We start from the raw sequence: 14,473 nt of genomic DNA, 5'->3' as shown, positions 1-14,473 counted from the left end.
ACTGCGACGACGTTCGGCCTTAGATGAATCAAGATTATAACTCTCAAAATTATCGCTTCGGGAATTTGAGCCATGACCTCGGGGAGCAGTGGGTACAGCCTTTGTACGGTCAGAAGGAACAGGTCCGCTTCCATATTCAGAGGATTGATTGTGAACTTGTCCGATTTGATTTTGACTTTGGTTCAATCCAGACGAGCCAATTATATGAGAGTTATTAGCGCCTTGTCCAGTACCTTGATATGATACATAACGGGTATCATGAGCATCTTGATGATGTCTATCTTGGTTGGATTGATGGCGAATATCTTGAGTAGATGTGCGACGATTGTCTTCAATGAACTCCTTAGAAGGTACACCAGGGGCAGATTTTTTGCGACCGTTACGTCCAGCTTCAGATTGGTTACTGATGTAGCTGGATCTTAAAGAGTTAGAACCAGCTCCATTATAGTCCTTGTCATAAGAATTGCTGTCATAAGAATGTCTAAGACTATCACCTTGAATAGAGTTATAACGGCTACCACGTACATCAGCATCAGCAGTATGCTCAGAATTGTAGCGACTACCACGAACATCAGAACCTGAGGTATGGTCATTGTTATGACGACTGCCACGGACATCAGCACCCAAAGTATGGTTGTTGTTGTGACGGCTACCACGAACATCGGCTCCAGTAGTATGATCTGTGCCGTAATAAGCACGATCAATAGAGGTATTGCGTTCATTAGTCATAGGTAGTTTCTTATAATCGTAGGTACCCTCGTAGTGTCCACTAGTATCAGTTGACGTGCGGTGGTTGTTCATTCCTAAAGCGCCAGCAACGCCTGATGCAGCACCAGCAACAGCATTTTTGACAGAGTTATTATGAGATTCAAAGTTGTTACTGTCTTGGGTAGAGGAGTAACGGGAACTTTCATTATTTCTGTGGTCAATGTCATAGTTCTGAGATGAATAACGAGAAGCTTCAGAGTTACGATTATGATCAAAACGGTTAGAACTATCATTGTCAGAAGATACACCAGACTGATTATCACCAGCGAGTTTCTGAGGAGCAGTTGTTACATGTTGATCATCGCCAGTATTTTCAGTGCGTCTGATGCGTTGAGTAGAATCATTATAAGAACCGATAGGTTGTTCTTGACGAGATTCATGACGATCTTTCTTGTGATCCAATCCTAATGCACCGCCAACGGCCGCAGCAGTACCAGCAACAACACCTTTATTAGTCTTATTGTGATCGTTGTTGGCTTTATAATCATGGCGGTTGTCTTGACCACCTTGGGAAAACTTATAACGATTATCTTGGCCGTACTCGTAGTGGTTGACATTTTCTGATTCATCATGATGGGATTCACGACGGCTAGATTCATGAGAGTTGTAAGAATTACCAATGCGAGAAGAGTTGTAGCTTTTATCTTGAGATTCAGTGTTGGATGGAATATCAGGGACAGACTTTGTACGATCAGCAGGAAGATCATACTTTTGATCTGTAGTAGAATGAGCAGAGTTCTTATGATCTAAACCCAATGCATTACCTACGGCAGCACTGGCTCCAGCAATAACCCCCTTAGCAGATTTACCGTGATTTTCATGTTTATCTTGAATCGACTCCCGATTGTTTTTCTGAATTCCTTTGTGGTTAGATTCGTAACGAGAAGACTCATAGCGAGAGGATTCATGACGTGAGGATTCATGACGAGAAGACTCGTAATATCCATTTTCAGATGAGAGACTTTTACGAGATTCAGAGTTTGAAGGAATACCGGGAACTGATTTAGTACGATCAGAAGATATACCATACTCCTCATTTTCAGTGGGCTGGGTGTCATAATTATCCGATCCAGAGTTCTTGTTCTTGGAACCTAGCATATTACCAACAGTTGCAGCAGCTCCAGCAACAGCACCACTAATCATACCTTTACCAGACTTGGTTTGCTCAGCATCGCTTTCACTAGACATGTAGACGGAGCTGTCGTTGCTTTCAACGGAACTACGACGACTTTCCTTGACACGAGCATTCGAATTGTCAGTATCATATTGGTCGTATTGTTTAACACCAGGAACTGATTTTCTACGTTCAGCAGGAATACCATACTTGGCCTTGTTAGATCTGAACATACCACGCTTGGATGGGATACCGGGGACGTCCTTTGTGCGATCACTAGGAATTTGAGTATCTTCGTATTGAACAGATGTCGACTCGGTTTCAGTCTCGGAAGTTTCGTTGTTGTGACTCAAACCCAACATGTTACCCACAGATGCAGCAGCAGCACTGGCAGCACCAGTAGCACCAGCAATAACTCCTTTGTTAGACTTACTATGGTGGCTATCTTCGACGTGCTTGCTGTCTTCGCTATGGTCGACATGAGCTATATCATATCCGTAGGAAGCATTCGATTTTTCTTTTTGACCAGCAGATGTTGAACCATGTGCAGGTATAGTAGGAACAGATTTCGTACGTTCACTAGGGATACCAATACCATTGTGATCGGAAGAGTGATCATGTAATTCAGTTTCAGATTCCTTATTACCATGGTTTAAACCCAGCATACCACCAACAGCAGCGGCAGCACCAGCGATTTTACCTTTACCAGATTTGCTATCCGTAGAGCTACGGCGTTCAGTATCTTGATTCTCATCGTGGCGACGAGCAGTAAATTCCTTACTATTCTCTTGGACATCAGCAGATAACGTTTGTGGTGCTGTAGTTATCTTTTGCTTATCAGCATTAGCCTTGTCGCGAGGAAGTGAAGGAATAGACTTGGTGCGTTCAGAAGGGATACCAGTATTATGAGATTCTGATGAGACATCATCGGTTACGTCATCCTCAGACTCATTGGTGTCATGGCTTAAACCCAAGATACCACCGACAGTAGCAGCAGCACCGGCAAGAGTACCCTTTGATGACTTAGTTTGATTACGATGATCATCAGTACCAGCGCCATACTTGTTGTGGTCGGATCCAAATCGGCTGGAGTGGCCATCTTGAACATCAGCAGCCAAAGTTTGAGGAGCAGTGGTTACTTCTTGTTTATTTTGAGATTTAGCCTTGTCAATACCCGAGGTGGAGTTTTCGTGAGTAGTATCGTATTCAGAGGAATGATCTCTACCGGATCTTTTGTTCTTATGATCCAGACCTAATGCACTACTAACTGCTGCAGCAGCACCTAAAAGAGAGCTTCTTCTGGACTTGTTTTGAGTTTCACTATTTTCCAATCGCGATTCATGATGGCTGTCACGAGTAGATTCATTCGAATCAAAATCGTCATCTTCGTCAGCTTCAAAATGGTCAGCTTCGTTGACTTCATAACGACCACCTCCGATAGGCTGGATTTTGTGATTTCCTTGATCAGGACCATTGATAGCCTGAGAAGTAGTCTTCTTGACATGATAAGATTTAGAAGAAGCTGAACCATGAGTATGGTGAGTTTCAGTATCTTTATGGCCTAAACCAAGAATACCACTCACAGCAGCACCCACACCAGCAATAATACCCTTTGATGATTGTTCTTCTACTTCACTATCCGATGTATCGTAATCCAAAGCAGACTTCTCTTGATCAATTGTTTTAGATGCAGAACCCTTGTTACGGTCTTCATGACCCGTTCCAGTAGGAAGTGTTCGGTCGGCATTAGACCATCCCTTGGTCTTAACGTTTTGATTGATTTCAGACCATTTCTGAGGAGGGGGAGTAGCGCCATCAGCATTTGATAGCCATCCTTTAGGTGCGACATGTTCATCGTGTTGTTCTGCTGTAGATGTAGAATCACTAGAACTCTCATGACTGTCATAATACTTATCATCTCCAGACTCGAGATAACTAGCACTGGAACGATGCCCGAAACCTAAACCACCAAGTGCACCAAGAGCTGCAGCGCTGGCAGTAGCGAACACACCCTTTGATTTGTGATCGCGAGAATACCCATGGTCTTGTGACACCGTGGTTTCAGAATGCGAGTTATTATCAATGTCTTGATTATTGCTGTAGCCTCGAACACGAATGCCATCATATTCATCAAATTCTTTATTTGCCTTAGAAGTCTTGGGTGTAGCGACTGGAGCAATTGTAGTAGATTTGGTGGAGGTACTAGTAACTGCCTTGTTAGCAACTTGAGAAGCGGCTTTGGTGGTTGCACCAACAGCTGATTTGATAGTAGAACCAATATTAGCTGTAGCTGCACTAGTAGCAGAATGAATATTATGAGTAGAGAACCCAGAATTTTCTTGAGTAGCATGAGTAGAGAAACTGGAGTTTGCTTTAGTAGCATGTGTAGAAAACCCAGTATCAGCTCTATCAGTATGAGTAGAGAAGTTACTATCTTTAGCAACATCCGCAGGGTTGCGCGGAGGAATTGGTAAAGGTTGGTCTCCCCAAGCTGGAGGCAAGTTGGAATCAACGTAGTCATCATCATCTATCGAATTTGAACAGTTTAATAAATCTATACTTTTTTTTGAAAAATTCGAGTTGTATTTACCTTCAAGCTCATCAATGGCAGGACCTGATTGAGGCAAAGCTTGCGCATTAGTTAAACCATTTCCAACAGTACCACCTCCACCAGCGGCAAGAACTCCCTTGAAAGACTTGACCTTATTACCGGGAGCATGTTCCAAAGTTTGGTCGAAATCCTCATGTAATCTGCTTTCTCTTCTAACAGCATTAGCATAACTGGTTGAAGATGAATGAGAAGAACTTCGATCAGTACTATCAGACAATGAAGATGTAGATTGGCGACGGTCCAAAAGCGAGTCAGAAATATTTTCTGATCGTTTACGAGCTGTACCAAATTGAGCTGCATGAAGTGAAGAACTAGTGATATTCTCGATAGCCAATTGACCAGTCTTTTGGGATGAAGTTAAACCCAAAATATCACTGGACCGTCTGCGAGACGTAGACGATTGATTGGATTGAGAGGCACTTGATTGAGAAACACTTGAGTAAGAAGCACGATTACTTTCGAGTCTTGATTGACTTGCATGGCTGCTTTGAAGTCGTGATTGATTAGCGTGGTTGCTTTCAAGTCTTGATTGAGAAGAACGGTTGCTATCAAGTCTTGACTGAGATGTACGATGTGAGTCAAAATTCGCCTCTTCAATTTGAGAATCACGGCGTATATCCTCAGCACGATGTTGGTCTGTTAACGAGGAGCTTTCGCGAGACCAGCCTTCAGACCATCTTCGAGCTTTAGCAATATTCGATTTGCGATAACCCGTTGTTCCATCGTGAAGGTTAGATTGATGACGAGAAGAGTCATCATGACCATAGTAACTAGGGTTTTGTCCGTGCATAATAGGCTCTTGAACACGCTGACATAAAGTTCCCTTGTCACAAATAGTTCCATCATCCTTGACATTGTCATGAGTATAAGGACATGCTTGTTGGCCATGCATAGCAGGTTCTCGGTTCCAGTGTTGACTCTCAGCTCCGTGACCATAGTCAAGAGAACTACTATGACCATAATCGAAAGAGGAACGGTTGTTACGACCAGAAGAGTGTTCATAATCATTATTATTGGAGGTTTGACCACCATAAGAGTGTGAAGCACGTTTTTGATCTTGAGTAATCAGACTTTCAGAAGTATGTGAGCCACGTCTTTGACTTTGGGAGGCATGACTTTGAGATGAATGCGAAGCACGTCTTTCCTTTTGACCGGAATGATTGTCCGAAATATTGGAGTTGCGCCTTTTCTGATTGAGGTGACCGTCGGTTGTATCATCAGAGGGATGCTTTCCATTGGGCCATGTGCTAGGCATTTCCTTGGACCCTTCCTCAGTAGGAGAGGGCTTAGCGTGACCCATGAGCGCATCGGAAACACTTGAAGCAGCAGCAGCAGCACCAGCACCCACTGTAGCAACAGCATCAACAGCTAAGTCAACCAAGCTTGATTTTCTCTCGTCGGATCCATCGTGAGATTCCTCGTGAGATCTTGAGGTGGACGAAGTACGATGTTTCTGAGAAGATTCATGTCTCTGAGTTGACGAGAATGATTCACGATCTTGACCGAATGAGGTGGAACCTCGTCTTTGAGTAGACGAAGTTGACCCACGTCTCTGACCAGCGGAAGGCAAAGTATTGACGGAGCCACGATGAAGACTATCCTGATCTAAAGTGGATCTTGAACCACGACCAGCGACATGAGAGTCACCGAAAAAATCAATATCCTTTTCATGAGTGAGAGGAGGCCTTTCTTGATAGATAGGTGGGGCAGACGACTTGAGCTTACTTGTATCGTAGCAAGTAGGAGGCACACGAGATACCATATCTTCAGATCCATTTTTCAAGTCTGAATCTTGGACAAGGTCAATTCCGTAACCACCAAAATCGCCAGGATGCACTTCCACAGGTTCTCGTTGAGGTTGAGATAAGTCTTGATCGTCATTTGAGTAGGATAGTTGCTCAATGTCTTGATGTTGAACATTAGTGTCACCACTCAATTTTGATCCGCTAGCACCGTCACTTTTAAAAAAGAATGTTAATTACCTATCAAATGTTTCATCATTACTTTTGAACTTTTCTTACATTTCATCATTGACAGATTCCAGCCTATCTTCATAGCGGTGTTTGCTCCAATTATTAATTGGATTCCAATGTTCAGTCATTTATTTGTTGTATATTAATTAGTTTGTTTGTTAATTTAAAAGTTGAAAGTTTTTTGGTTTTTTTTTTATGTTTGTAAAAAAAAAAGTTTGTCAGATAAAAACGAACGGGCGTTTTCAAGAATGCGCACTGAACTTTCTATATTTATAAGGATTCAGTTTGACAAGGGTGTTTTAGTTGATCATTGTTTCAATTACTAAAAGCATAAATTGTTACCCTATGTCGATCGCCACGTACTCTTTTGAAACAAAGATGACGAATTTTAATGTATGAAGTTTTTCATGTTAAACCCATCTTATAGCATTAACCTTTTTGTTTTGTTTTGTTCTGCGGATAAATACTATCAGTTTGAAGAAGACTTTTAGGATTTTCATGCAGAAGTGGGTTACACTTATTCTCAAGGAAATCCTGTTCTTCTTTTCCCACACTAGCATGCCTCATCCACTTTGACAATATGACACAAAGCGAATAAAATTAATATTTTATTTGTTTATTATCGAGGAGAATAAAATGATTTGTTGGATTCAAGTTTCATATAAAGTTAAAGTTTGGCACCATACAACCTACCATGGGAACGGTATGCAGATCTTTATCTCACAATAGCTACTATCATTCAGTAGTTACTCAACGAGTTGGTGCATAAGTATCAGAGTAATACATCATGTGTGGAATTGATTCCCTTGCTTGCACCATTAACTTGTTTTTTAAAAAAGAGGCCCTTTTTTTTAAAAAAAAAAATCATACCTTATGCAAAAGTCTCTGATTACGATAGCATAAGCGTGTATCCTTACTGTTACTTGTGTTCCAATATGACTAAACACCTGCATGATACTTACTTGTAACTGTACCAGTGCAAGACTCCGTGACCATGTTAAAAATATGGTACAAATGGACCCTGAAAAGGAGTTTGTGTCAAATAATTAAACATGCTTAAACATGACAACCGTTTCCACTTTTTTTTTTTTTTTTTTTTTTTTTTTTTTTTTTTTTTTTTTTTTTTTTGGTAAATTGAAACTTGCAAGGTGTTTTTCGTAGAGTCTAAAAGCACCACGAACAAGTTTATTTACATGCTACAATATTTTCACAATTTTGGCCTTTTCCATTAGGTGAACAAAAAGGAACGTTTCATTTGTAATTGGTAGTGATTGTTTGATTTTGTTTTCAAAACATTTCAAATAAAGATTGATTTTCATCCGTCGTGATAACAAAGGTAATACACAAGCTGAACGAAACAAATATCACTTTTTAATATGTGTCAAACTGATTCAAGCTGGAAAAGCTTGTCATGTCAAAAATTAAAATTAAAAGAGATCGAGAGATCCGCAGGGATAAATGTACAAAAAAAAATTACTAGGGATTTTTTTATAAGAATACATGGGTGGTGATGGGATTTATAAGTAAAAGTTCTTAACGTCATTAGCACCAAATGGTTCACTACAAGTTGGGCACCTTCTTTGACGTGTCTCTAATCTTGCATCTATACAATTTTTACAAAATGTATGCATACATCGGGTTAAAATATGAGTTCTAAACCTTGTACGACAAGTGCTGCATTTTAATAGGGCCTGCAGAAAAGAAAAATAGTTTAGTAGTGAAAACATGTTAGACTTTGATAAATCATAAACTTTACCCTTAATTCTTCACATTCTTCCACTAGTTGTTGTTCCGCTGGATTGTCTCCTTGAGATATCTTATCCCACTTTTTCTTCATTTTTTCATAGCTCACTTCAATCTCATCCTGCAAATGTTTTTCTTCGTCCATTAACTTCGATTTTTCTTTCAGAGTTTTCTGGAGCTCGTTAATCAGAACCTCATTTTGATCTAATGAAATGCGATAGTCTTCGCAAAGATGCGATATATCCTCTAGATCTGTTCTTTCTTCCTCTATATTTCTATGCAACTTGCGAATAAGCGCTTCTTTCTCTTGCTATAATCAAAAAAGGGTGTTGGTAAAAAAAGGTATATTCAAGCTACCTGTCACCTCCAACACACTTACTACTTGTAATTCTAAAGCTTTTTCCTTTTCCTCGAGTCCTTTGATGGTATCCTTTTGTCTATTCCTTGTGTTTCTTTTTTCAGTAACAGCAACAATTTGCTGTTCCTTGGCCATTGTTAAAGAAGCAAACGTCTGAGCATATTTTGATTTCTCTGCTTGTATTTTCAGCACTTGATCACGTTTCGCAGCCAAATCAAACACTTTTTTACCCTGTTGCTCCTCCAATCGTCCGTAAATACCAGCCACGCGGTCGATTTCCTCCAGTAAATGACTTTCGTTCTTTTCAAGAAATTCAATCATCAGTGTGGACTTTTGGGCCTCCTCCAGGTATGTTTCATATGTTCGTATTAATGGGTTCAATTTCCATTCATTCATACGCTCATCTAAACCAGTTGCTGTAAATGCGGGTGTAATTCGTTTTTCAATTAAATCAAGACTAGATAGTAGCACTTGTAAATGGCTTTAAGAAAAAAACAAGTGTTAATTATTCCATTTTGCATGACCAGCCTTGTAAGCTAATATTACCTGACGTTTTCTTTGAGGTTCTTGAATGTGTTGGCTTCTTTAGCAAATGGACCAGCCATTTCTTGTTCAGTTTTCAATCTACTTATGCGAGTTTTTAAAGAAGCGATACGAAGTTTACCCTGATTTGCAAACGAAATGATTTTGTCTTGGGTTTCTTTTTCGCGGCCTTCTTTTAATTTCTGGTCTTCCACTGATGCCAATAAACCATCTCTTTGTCCTCGAATACGATTTAGGTCTGCTTCCAATCGACGCATTTCTGTTTCCAATGTCATGCCTTGTGCCATTTTTTCTGATTTGACTTGTTCCACAAGTTGTTGACGCGCGGCTGACACTTTATCCATCTCATGTTCTATATCAACTCTCCTTTGTTCTAGATGATGACATCTGTCTCGATAATGCTCTATAGATAATTGTAGTACTTTGACATATTCTGTTTCTAAAAGTCGTTCTTCTCCTAATTGAAATAATGAGAGTAATCTCTCTTCGTCTCGTAATAATTGCTGTCTATCACGTTTCAAATCCTCGATTTCTTTTTCACGGGTGGCCAAAATAAGTTTATGCTCTTCCAGTTGTGTTTTAATGGCCTGTTCTGCCATAGATCCGTTCTAATTAAACATAATGAGAACTCTATTCTAAATTTTCAAATATATAAAGGGTGCAAGTTTATATACCTCTATTTCTGCTTCCTCTAATTTTTCTTGTTTTGGCTCTTCCATGATTGTGTCTATATTTTCGGTCTGTACGCTAGGATCAGGCATATCGCCCAACCCACCAAAACTGAGTGCTGCCACCAATTTACTGTCGGCACGATCATGACGTTTATAAGCCCAGGTTAAATCCTGCATGCAATCGTCCAATTTCTCTGTCAAATGGCTTAATTCAGATGTGGTCATATCAACGGTGGTCTTTGCAAGATGGGTCTGTTCAGAGAGTGAGTCTAAATTCTTTTGAACCTCCATCATGACATGCTGAGCTCGTTTATAAGACGCTTCCAATTCTTGTATTTCAGACTTGAGCCAATCCGAGACAATCACTCTCTTCAGCATGATATCATCAGCCTTACGAAATTTCCCTTCAATCATTTCTACTTGATTTCCCCAATTTTCTAAACGAGTAAATGCTGATACACATAGTTGTTTAATAGCTAGTTGGTTGTTGGCATTCCAGTGTTTTTCTTGGTCGATACTCATTTTACGATAAGAAATGGCTATAAGCAAAAAGGATTTTTCGTTTATTAATTATGAGGCTGGTAATTTTTTTCTTTCTAATTTTACCTGGTAGTTCTGGTATGTCGACACCTACTAAAATCTTTGCCATGAAGCCTATTTCTGCTTGAATCTACAAGATAAAAAGAGGTTTTAATGAACGGCGTTTTTATGGTCAATTATGCATTGAATAGTTACAAGTCCCCAATCGACACGTAATAAGCTTTGCTTTGTTTCTTTGTTTAGGTATTTCTCTTTCATTATGTCGCATCTTTTCTCAAGGTATAATGCCTCATCCTAAACCAAAAAAAAAAAAGGAGGTAAGGGTTAGAGAAAGCATACATGCATGGGGGGGGGCATGAGGCAAAAAAAAAGTATACCTTGGTTGAACGCATGTGTTGTAATAATTCCTCTTTGGTATATGTGGATAAATCATTCTATATAGAGTAAGAGCATAAAAAAGAAGGGGCACTAGTTTTAATGAAGAAGACACTGGAAAAAAAAACTATTGCATTTTACCGAGTATTCAATTTTGACAGGTTTTACAACAGGTTTTTCTGGTTCAGGAATCGCAGCAGGTTGTATATTTACACAGCTAGTGAATCTTTTTTTCAAAGGAGGTCTGGATGGAGGAACCATGGAAGATGTTTCTCCTCCTTCATCTGTAAGTCGTCGTTTCTTTTCTGGTGTTGACATTGAATACTTTTTTATAAAAGAGAACAACGAAATACTTGTTTGTGGAGAGTTTATAAGAAAAAGAAAAAAAAAAGAAAAAGGAAAAAAAAAATGCGGTCTTTTATTATTTATTTATCAAAACTTGAATAGTAAACGTCGTGCAACATATCAATGTCGATCCAAGCTAGTTGAAGAATACAAGTATTTTAGTACGGTAGCAACCTCGTTATTTGTATTTTCTACCAGATATTTGTCCGTAAAAATGACTATATCCAATTGAATAAGACAGTTAAAACTAAACTGCATAGTCTCAATTTATTCTTTGCTTTTCCAGCAGGTCACAACACCTTTGTTGACAGATCAAGACATGAAAAAAAAAAGTATGGGGTAGATGTGATGTGACTTTGAAATAAACTTTAAATATTGTTTTCTGCCCTGTTTCTTTTTTGTTCTTCTGTTTAACAAACAGTAATGAGAGCTGTTCTTCAAAGAGTTACCAAAGCAAGCGTCACAGGTGAAAAAGAAAAAGACAGTCGAGGTATGATAACTAATGTTAGTTTTGTTTGCAAATAGTGGATGACAAGGTAGTTGGGTCCATTGGGAAGGGCGTTTGTGTACTTTTGGGCATCGGTACCGATGACACTGACAAGGACATTGACTACATGGTCAACAAAATTCTTAATGTCAGAGTATTTGACGAAAATGGTATCATGTGGAAAAAGGGTGTCAAGGATGCAGGTTTAGAGTTACTTTGCGGTAAGCATACTAATAAAGATAGCTCATTCTAGGAGACTGACATCTTTTACTAGTCTCCCAATTCACACTTCAGGGGATCACCACAAAAGGAAATAAGCCTGATTTTCACAATGCCATGAAAACCGATCCTGCTAAAGCAATGTACGAACAATTTCTTCAAAAGCTTGGAAAATCTTATGATCCAACTAAAATCCAAGGTAACCTTACATATTATAATTGATATATACATGCATGACTAACAACGCGCTCAAGATGGTGTTTTTGGTGCAATGATGCTCGTGGATATTGCCAATGACGGTCCTGTCACTTTGGAATTAGATTCCAGAAAATTCACCTACGATAAATAGACACGGATGTCTACTTAAGATGTAATAAACTTGGACTAACATGACATATAACACAATAATGGACCACTCATCCTGTGGTAGAGGTGGAGGGGATGGGGAAATATTTATTCGAGTGAACGTTTTCTAAGGTTGAGTTTGTCTGCCCATTTTACGCTTAATTGATAGAACCATAAAGAATAGGTAAGCGACTCGTATTGCCACCAGGCTGTGAACAGTTGTTTAAATAAACTCAGGCTGAATCCAATGGCTCTAATTCTGTCAGTAATATACTTTTTCGTATCCAGCCATACAGCTTTTGAGCAATAGGAGCCCATAATCACATACGTGATATGTTCGTCGGGAATTACATTGAGCTTCTCATCCACATGACGTAAAAGATCGTTTGTCTTTAGTAAAAGCAAGACCGTACGTGGTAAATTGCCAAGGATATCTGCTACCTCAGAAAGGTATTCCATGGCACCAGTGGATATTCTACCCACTTCTGCCGATTCTCTTACCGAATTCAGGTCGGAACTTTCAATCTTTTCCCATTCGCGGCCTGTTAACATACATGCAAAGAGCTGATAGACATCTGTACCACCTACACGATAGGCGTATTTACGGATATTTTCTTCATCTCCCTTGATTAAGGATGTCCATAAGTGTGCATAATCGGAACGAAGTTCCTCAGATAGTTCTCTATAAAGTCCATGATCTAGTAATACCAGATCAAAGTTACATTTCGAATGTTTAGGGTCTTTGGCAGGTCGAATGAACACATTCCCGGGATCTATCATAAAATATATTAGATATTATGCTCGCGCCATTAAAATAAAAAATCCTTACGAGGATCACAATGAACAAAACTATGTACAAAGTAGAGCTATGAGTAACATGTTTTTGTTTACAATATAGGAATTAGCACTTTTACCCTACCCGTGCAAGAAAATCATTTCTGAAAACACCCTGGTTAACTCTGTTGAGACTTCTCTCGGGTCAATCTTGTGCTTTTTCATATAATCCAAATCATCCACTCTTGATCCATCAATAAATTCCATGCACATAATTCTTCGCTTAGCCCAAAGGACTCTAGGAATTACAAGTGCTGTATCGTGGTTCGCTTGAAAGTTCGCCTCCACTTTTTTTGCATTTTTTGTTTCGAGCACGAAATTCAGTTCTTTAGGAATCGACTCTCTCATCTCCTCTGCAAACCATTCAAAGCCGAAATCTGGGAATACTCGTTTTATCATCTCAAACATAAAGGACACAGTATCCATATCAATTTGACAGTAATTGTCTAAATTAGGGTGTTGAATCTTCACTGCAACCCAACGGTCATGCTCATCCATAATCCAACCTTCTAATCCTGTATCTTTCAATCTCGCTCGATGCACTTGTGCTAAAGAGGCTACACCGATTGGATTCCAATCAAATTCTTCAAATATATCCTCTACCGGTAATCCATAGTCTGTGATAAACAATTGTTGGACATCTTGCGGTGACGTTGGATCACATCGGTCCTGCAACACTCGCATCGTTTGACACCATTCATTTGGCAAGAGGTACTGCATCACTGATATATGCTGACCTAATTTGACATAGACACCGCCCAATCTTTGAACAGCGACTAGCGTTCTTTCTGCGCATCGTTGATGGCAGGCTCTTTTAGCTTGTTCGTAGGCGTCGTCAGTGCCGTACTCCTTGGAAAGTGTACGTTGATAATCAAACGCTATTTTGGCTCCAGCCATACCCGCAATACTACAGCGTTCTAATGCATTTGCAACATGCCGAAACTGGTCATTGGTATGGTACAAGATGGTGCCTCCTAAACCCACGGTGACGACCGTGCCCAAGGTAACCACGGTAGCACCTTTCGCTACTTGACTAAAAAATCCCCTCTTCTTAAACGCTGTGGTGTAGTTCCTTTGTAGTAAATGAATACTAGGTTTACGGAGCCCGTGAGAGCAATGCAGCATCATGGTTGAATAGGATTGAAGGAGAGTACCACAGTTTGTCACAAAAATTCAAAAACATTATGAAAGGAGAATAAAATATGTGGCCAGCCAATAGAAAGCTTATGTATTCCATCTTTTTCTCGGGGGATAAACTATTTAACGCCTTCAGTGTGTATGCGTGATACAGTGCGGCTGGTAAATTTTGTCCATTTCGAAAAAATAAATGGCGATTTCAGAAAAATAAATGTCAGTTATCAAAAATAATTGGCTGTTTGTCATGAAATGGTTGTCGCTTTCGAAAAATTTACTTTGTCTTTTAGAAAAATTCAATTTTTCGGTTTCTTTATCAGATTGTCATTTACGTACAATTGAATGTTTATTGAAGAAAGGGGCTACTTGGAATTTTTTTTATCATAGTAACCGACGATTCAACGTTTAAAGTG

At 39.5% G+C, this 14,473-nt stretch overlaps 3 protein-coding genes across 3 annotated transcripts; 1 reads left to right on the top strand and 2 right to left on the bottom strand.

The window, feature by feature from the left end:
• Positions 1-7,658: 7,658 nt before the first annotated feature.
• EV154DRAFT_509651 (uncharacterized protein) lies at positions 7,659-11,069 on the bottom strand. The gene is made up of 9 exons (XM_051601621.1): positions 10,838-11,069; positions 10,699-10,755; positions 10,517-10,615; positions 10,388-10,451; positions 9,785-10,320; positions 9,114-9,718; positions 8,589-9,048; positions 8,223-8,519; positions 7,659-8,157 (listed from the first exon to the last, which is right to left on the bottom strand). The coding sequence occupies exons 1-9, from the start codon at positions 11,012-11,014 to the stop codon at positions 7,984-7,986; spliced, it is 2,469 nt and encodes an 822-aa protein (XP_051457407.1). The 5' UTR covers positions 11,015-11,069; the 3' UTR covers positions 7,659-7,983.
• Positions 11,070-11,455: 386 nt separating this feature from the next.
• Positions 11,456-12,152, top strand: EV154DRAFT_464786 (D-tyrosyl-tRNA deacylase). The gene is made up of 4 exons (XM_051597676.1): positions 11,456-11,507; positions 11,567-11,749; positions 11,803-11,946; positions 12,002-12,152. Exons 1-4 carry the CDS (start codon positions 11,465-11,467, stop codon positions 12,094-12,096), a joined length of 465 nt encoding a protein of 154 aa, XP_051457406.1. The 5' UTR covers positions 11,456-11,464; the 3' UTR covers positions 12,097-12,152.
• On the bottom strand, positions 12,144-14,108 carry EV154DRAFT_443676 (ABC1 family-domain-containing protein). The gene is made up of 3 exons (XM_051597031.1): positions 13,012-14,108; positions 12,922-12,941; positions 12,144-12,865 (listed from the first exon to the last, which is right to left on the bottom strand). Exons 1-3 carry the CDS (start codon positions 14,052-14,054, stop codon positions 12,201-12,203), a joined length of 1,728 nt encoding a protein of 575 aa, XP_051457405.1. The 5' UTR covers positions 14,055-14,108; the 3' UTR covers positions 12,144-12,200.
• Positions 14,109-14,473: the final 365 nt, after the last annotated feature.

The sequence above is a fragment of the Mucor mucedo genome (genome assembly GCF_025094135.1).
Source record: "Mucor mucedo strain NRRL 3635 chromosome Unknown EV154scaffold_48, whole genome shotgun sequence".
Taxonomy (NCBI): domain Eukaryota; kingdom Fungi; phylum Mucoromycota; class Mucoromycetes; order Mucorales; family Mucoraceae; genus Mucor; species Mucor mucedo.
The sequence above is the reverse complement of the archived record's forward strand: the minus strand, read 5'-3'. Positions and strand labels throughout refer to the sequence as shown.

Bases quoted from the DNA above. Each gene is read 5' to 3' on its own strand.
- EV154DRAFT_509651 (XM_051601621.1), bottom strand. From the start codon at position 11,014: ATGTCAACACCAGAAAAGAAACGACGACTTACAGATGAAGGAGGAGAA. The intron at 10,321-10,387 runs GTAAAATTAGAA...TTTTGCTTATAG, and splicing joins CGACATACCAGAACTACCAG to CCATTTCTTATCGTAAAATG. The intron at 9,049-9,113 runs GTAATATTAGCT...TTTTTCTTAAAG, and splicing joins AACCTCAAAGAAAACGTCAG to CCATTTACAAGTGCTACTAT.
- EV154DRAFT_464786 (XM_051597676.1), top strand. From the start codon at position 11,465: ATGAGAGCTGTTCTTCAAAGAGTTACCAAAGCAAGCGTCACAG. The intron at 11,508-11,566 runs GTGAAAAAGAAA...GTTTGCAAATAG, and splicing joins TACCAAAGCAAGCGTCACAG to TGGATGACAAGGTAGTTGGG. The intron at 11,750-11,802 runs GTAAGCATACTA...ATCTTTTACTAG, and splicing joins AGGTTTAGAGTTACTTTGCG to TCTCCCAATTCACACTTCAG.
- EV154DRAFT_443676 (XM_051597031.1), bottom strand. From the start codon at position 14,054: ATGATGCTGCATTGCTCTCACGGGCTCCGTAAACCTAGTATTCATTTA. The intron at 12,942-13,011 runs GTAGGGTAAAAG...CTTTGTACATAG, and splicing joins GAAATGATTTTCTTGCACGG to TTTTGTTCATTGTGATCCTC. The intron at 12,866-12,921 runs GTAAGGATTTTT...ATTTTATGATAG, and splicing joins TTTTGTTCATTGTGATCCTC to ATCCCGGGAATGTGTTCATT.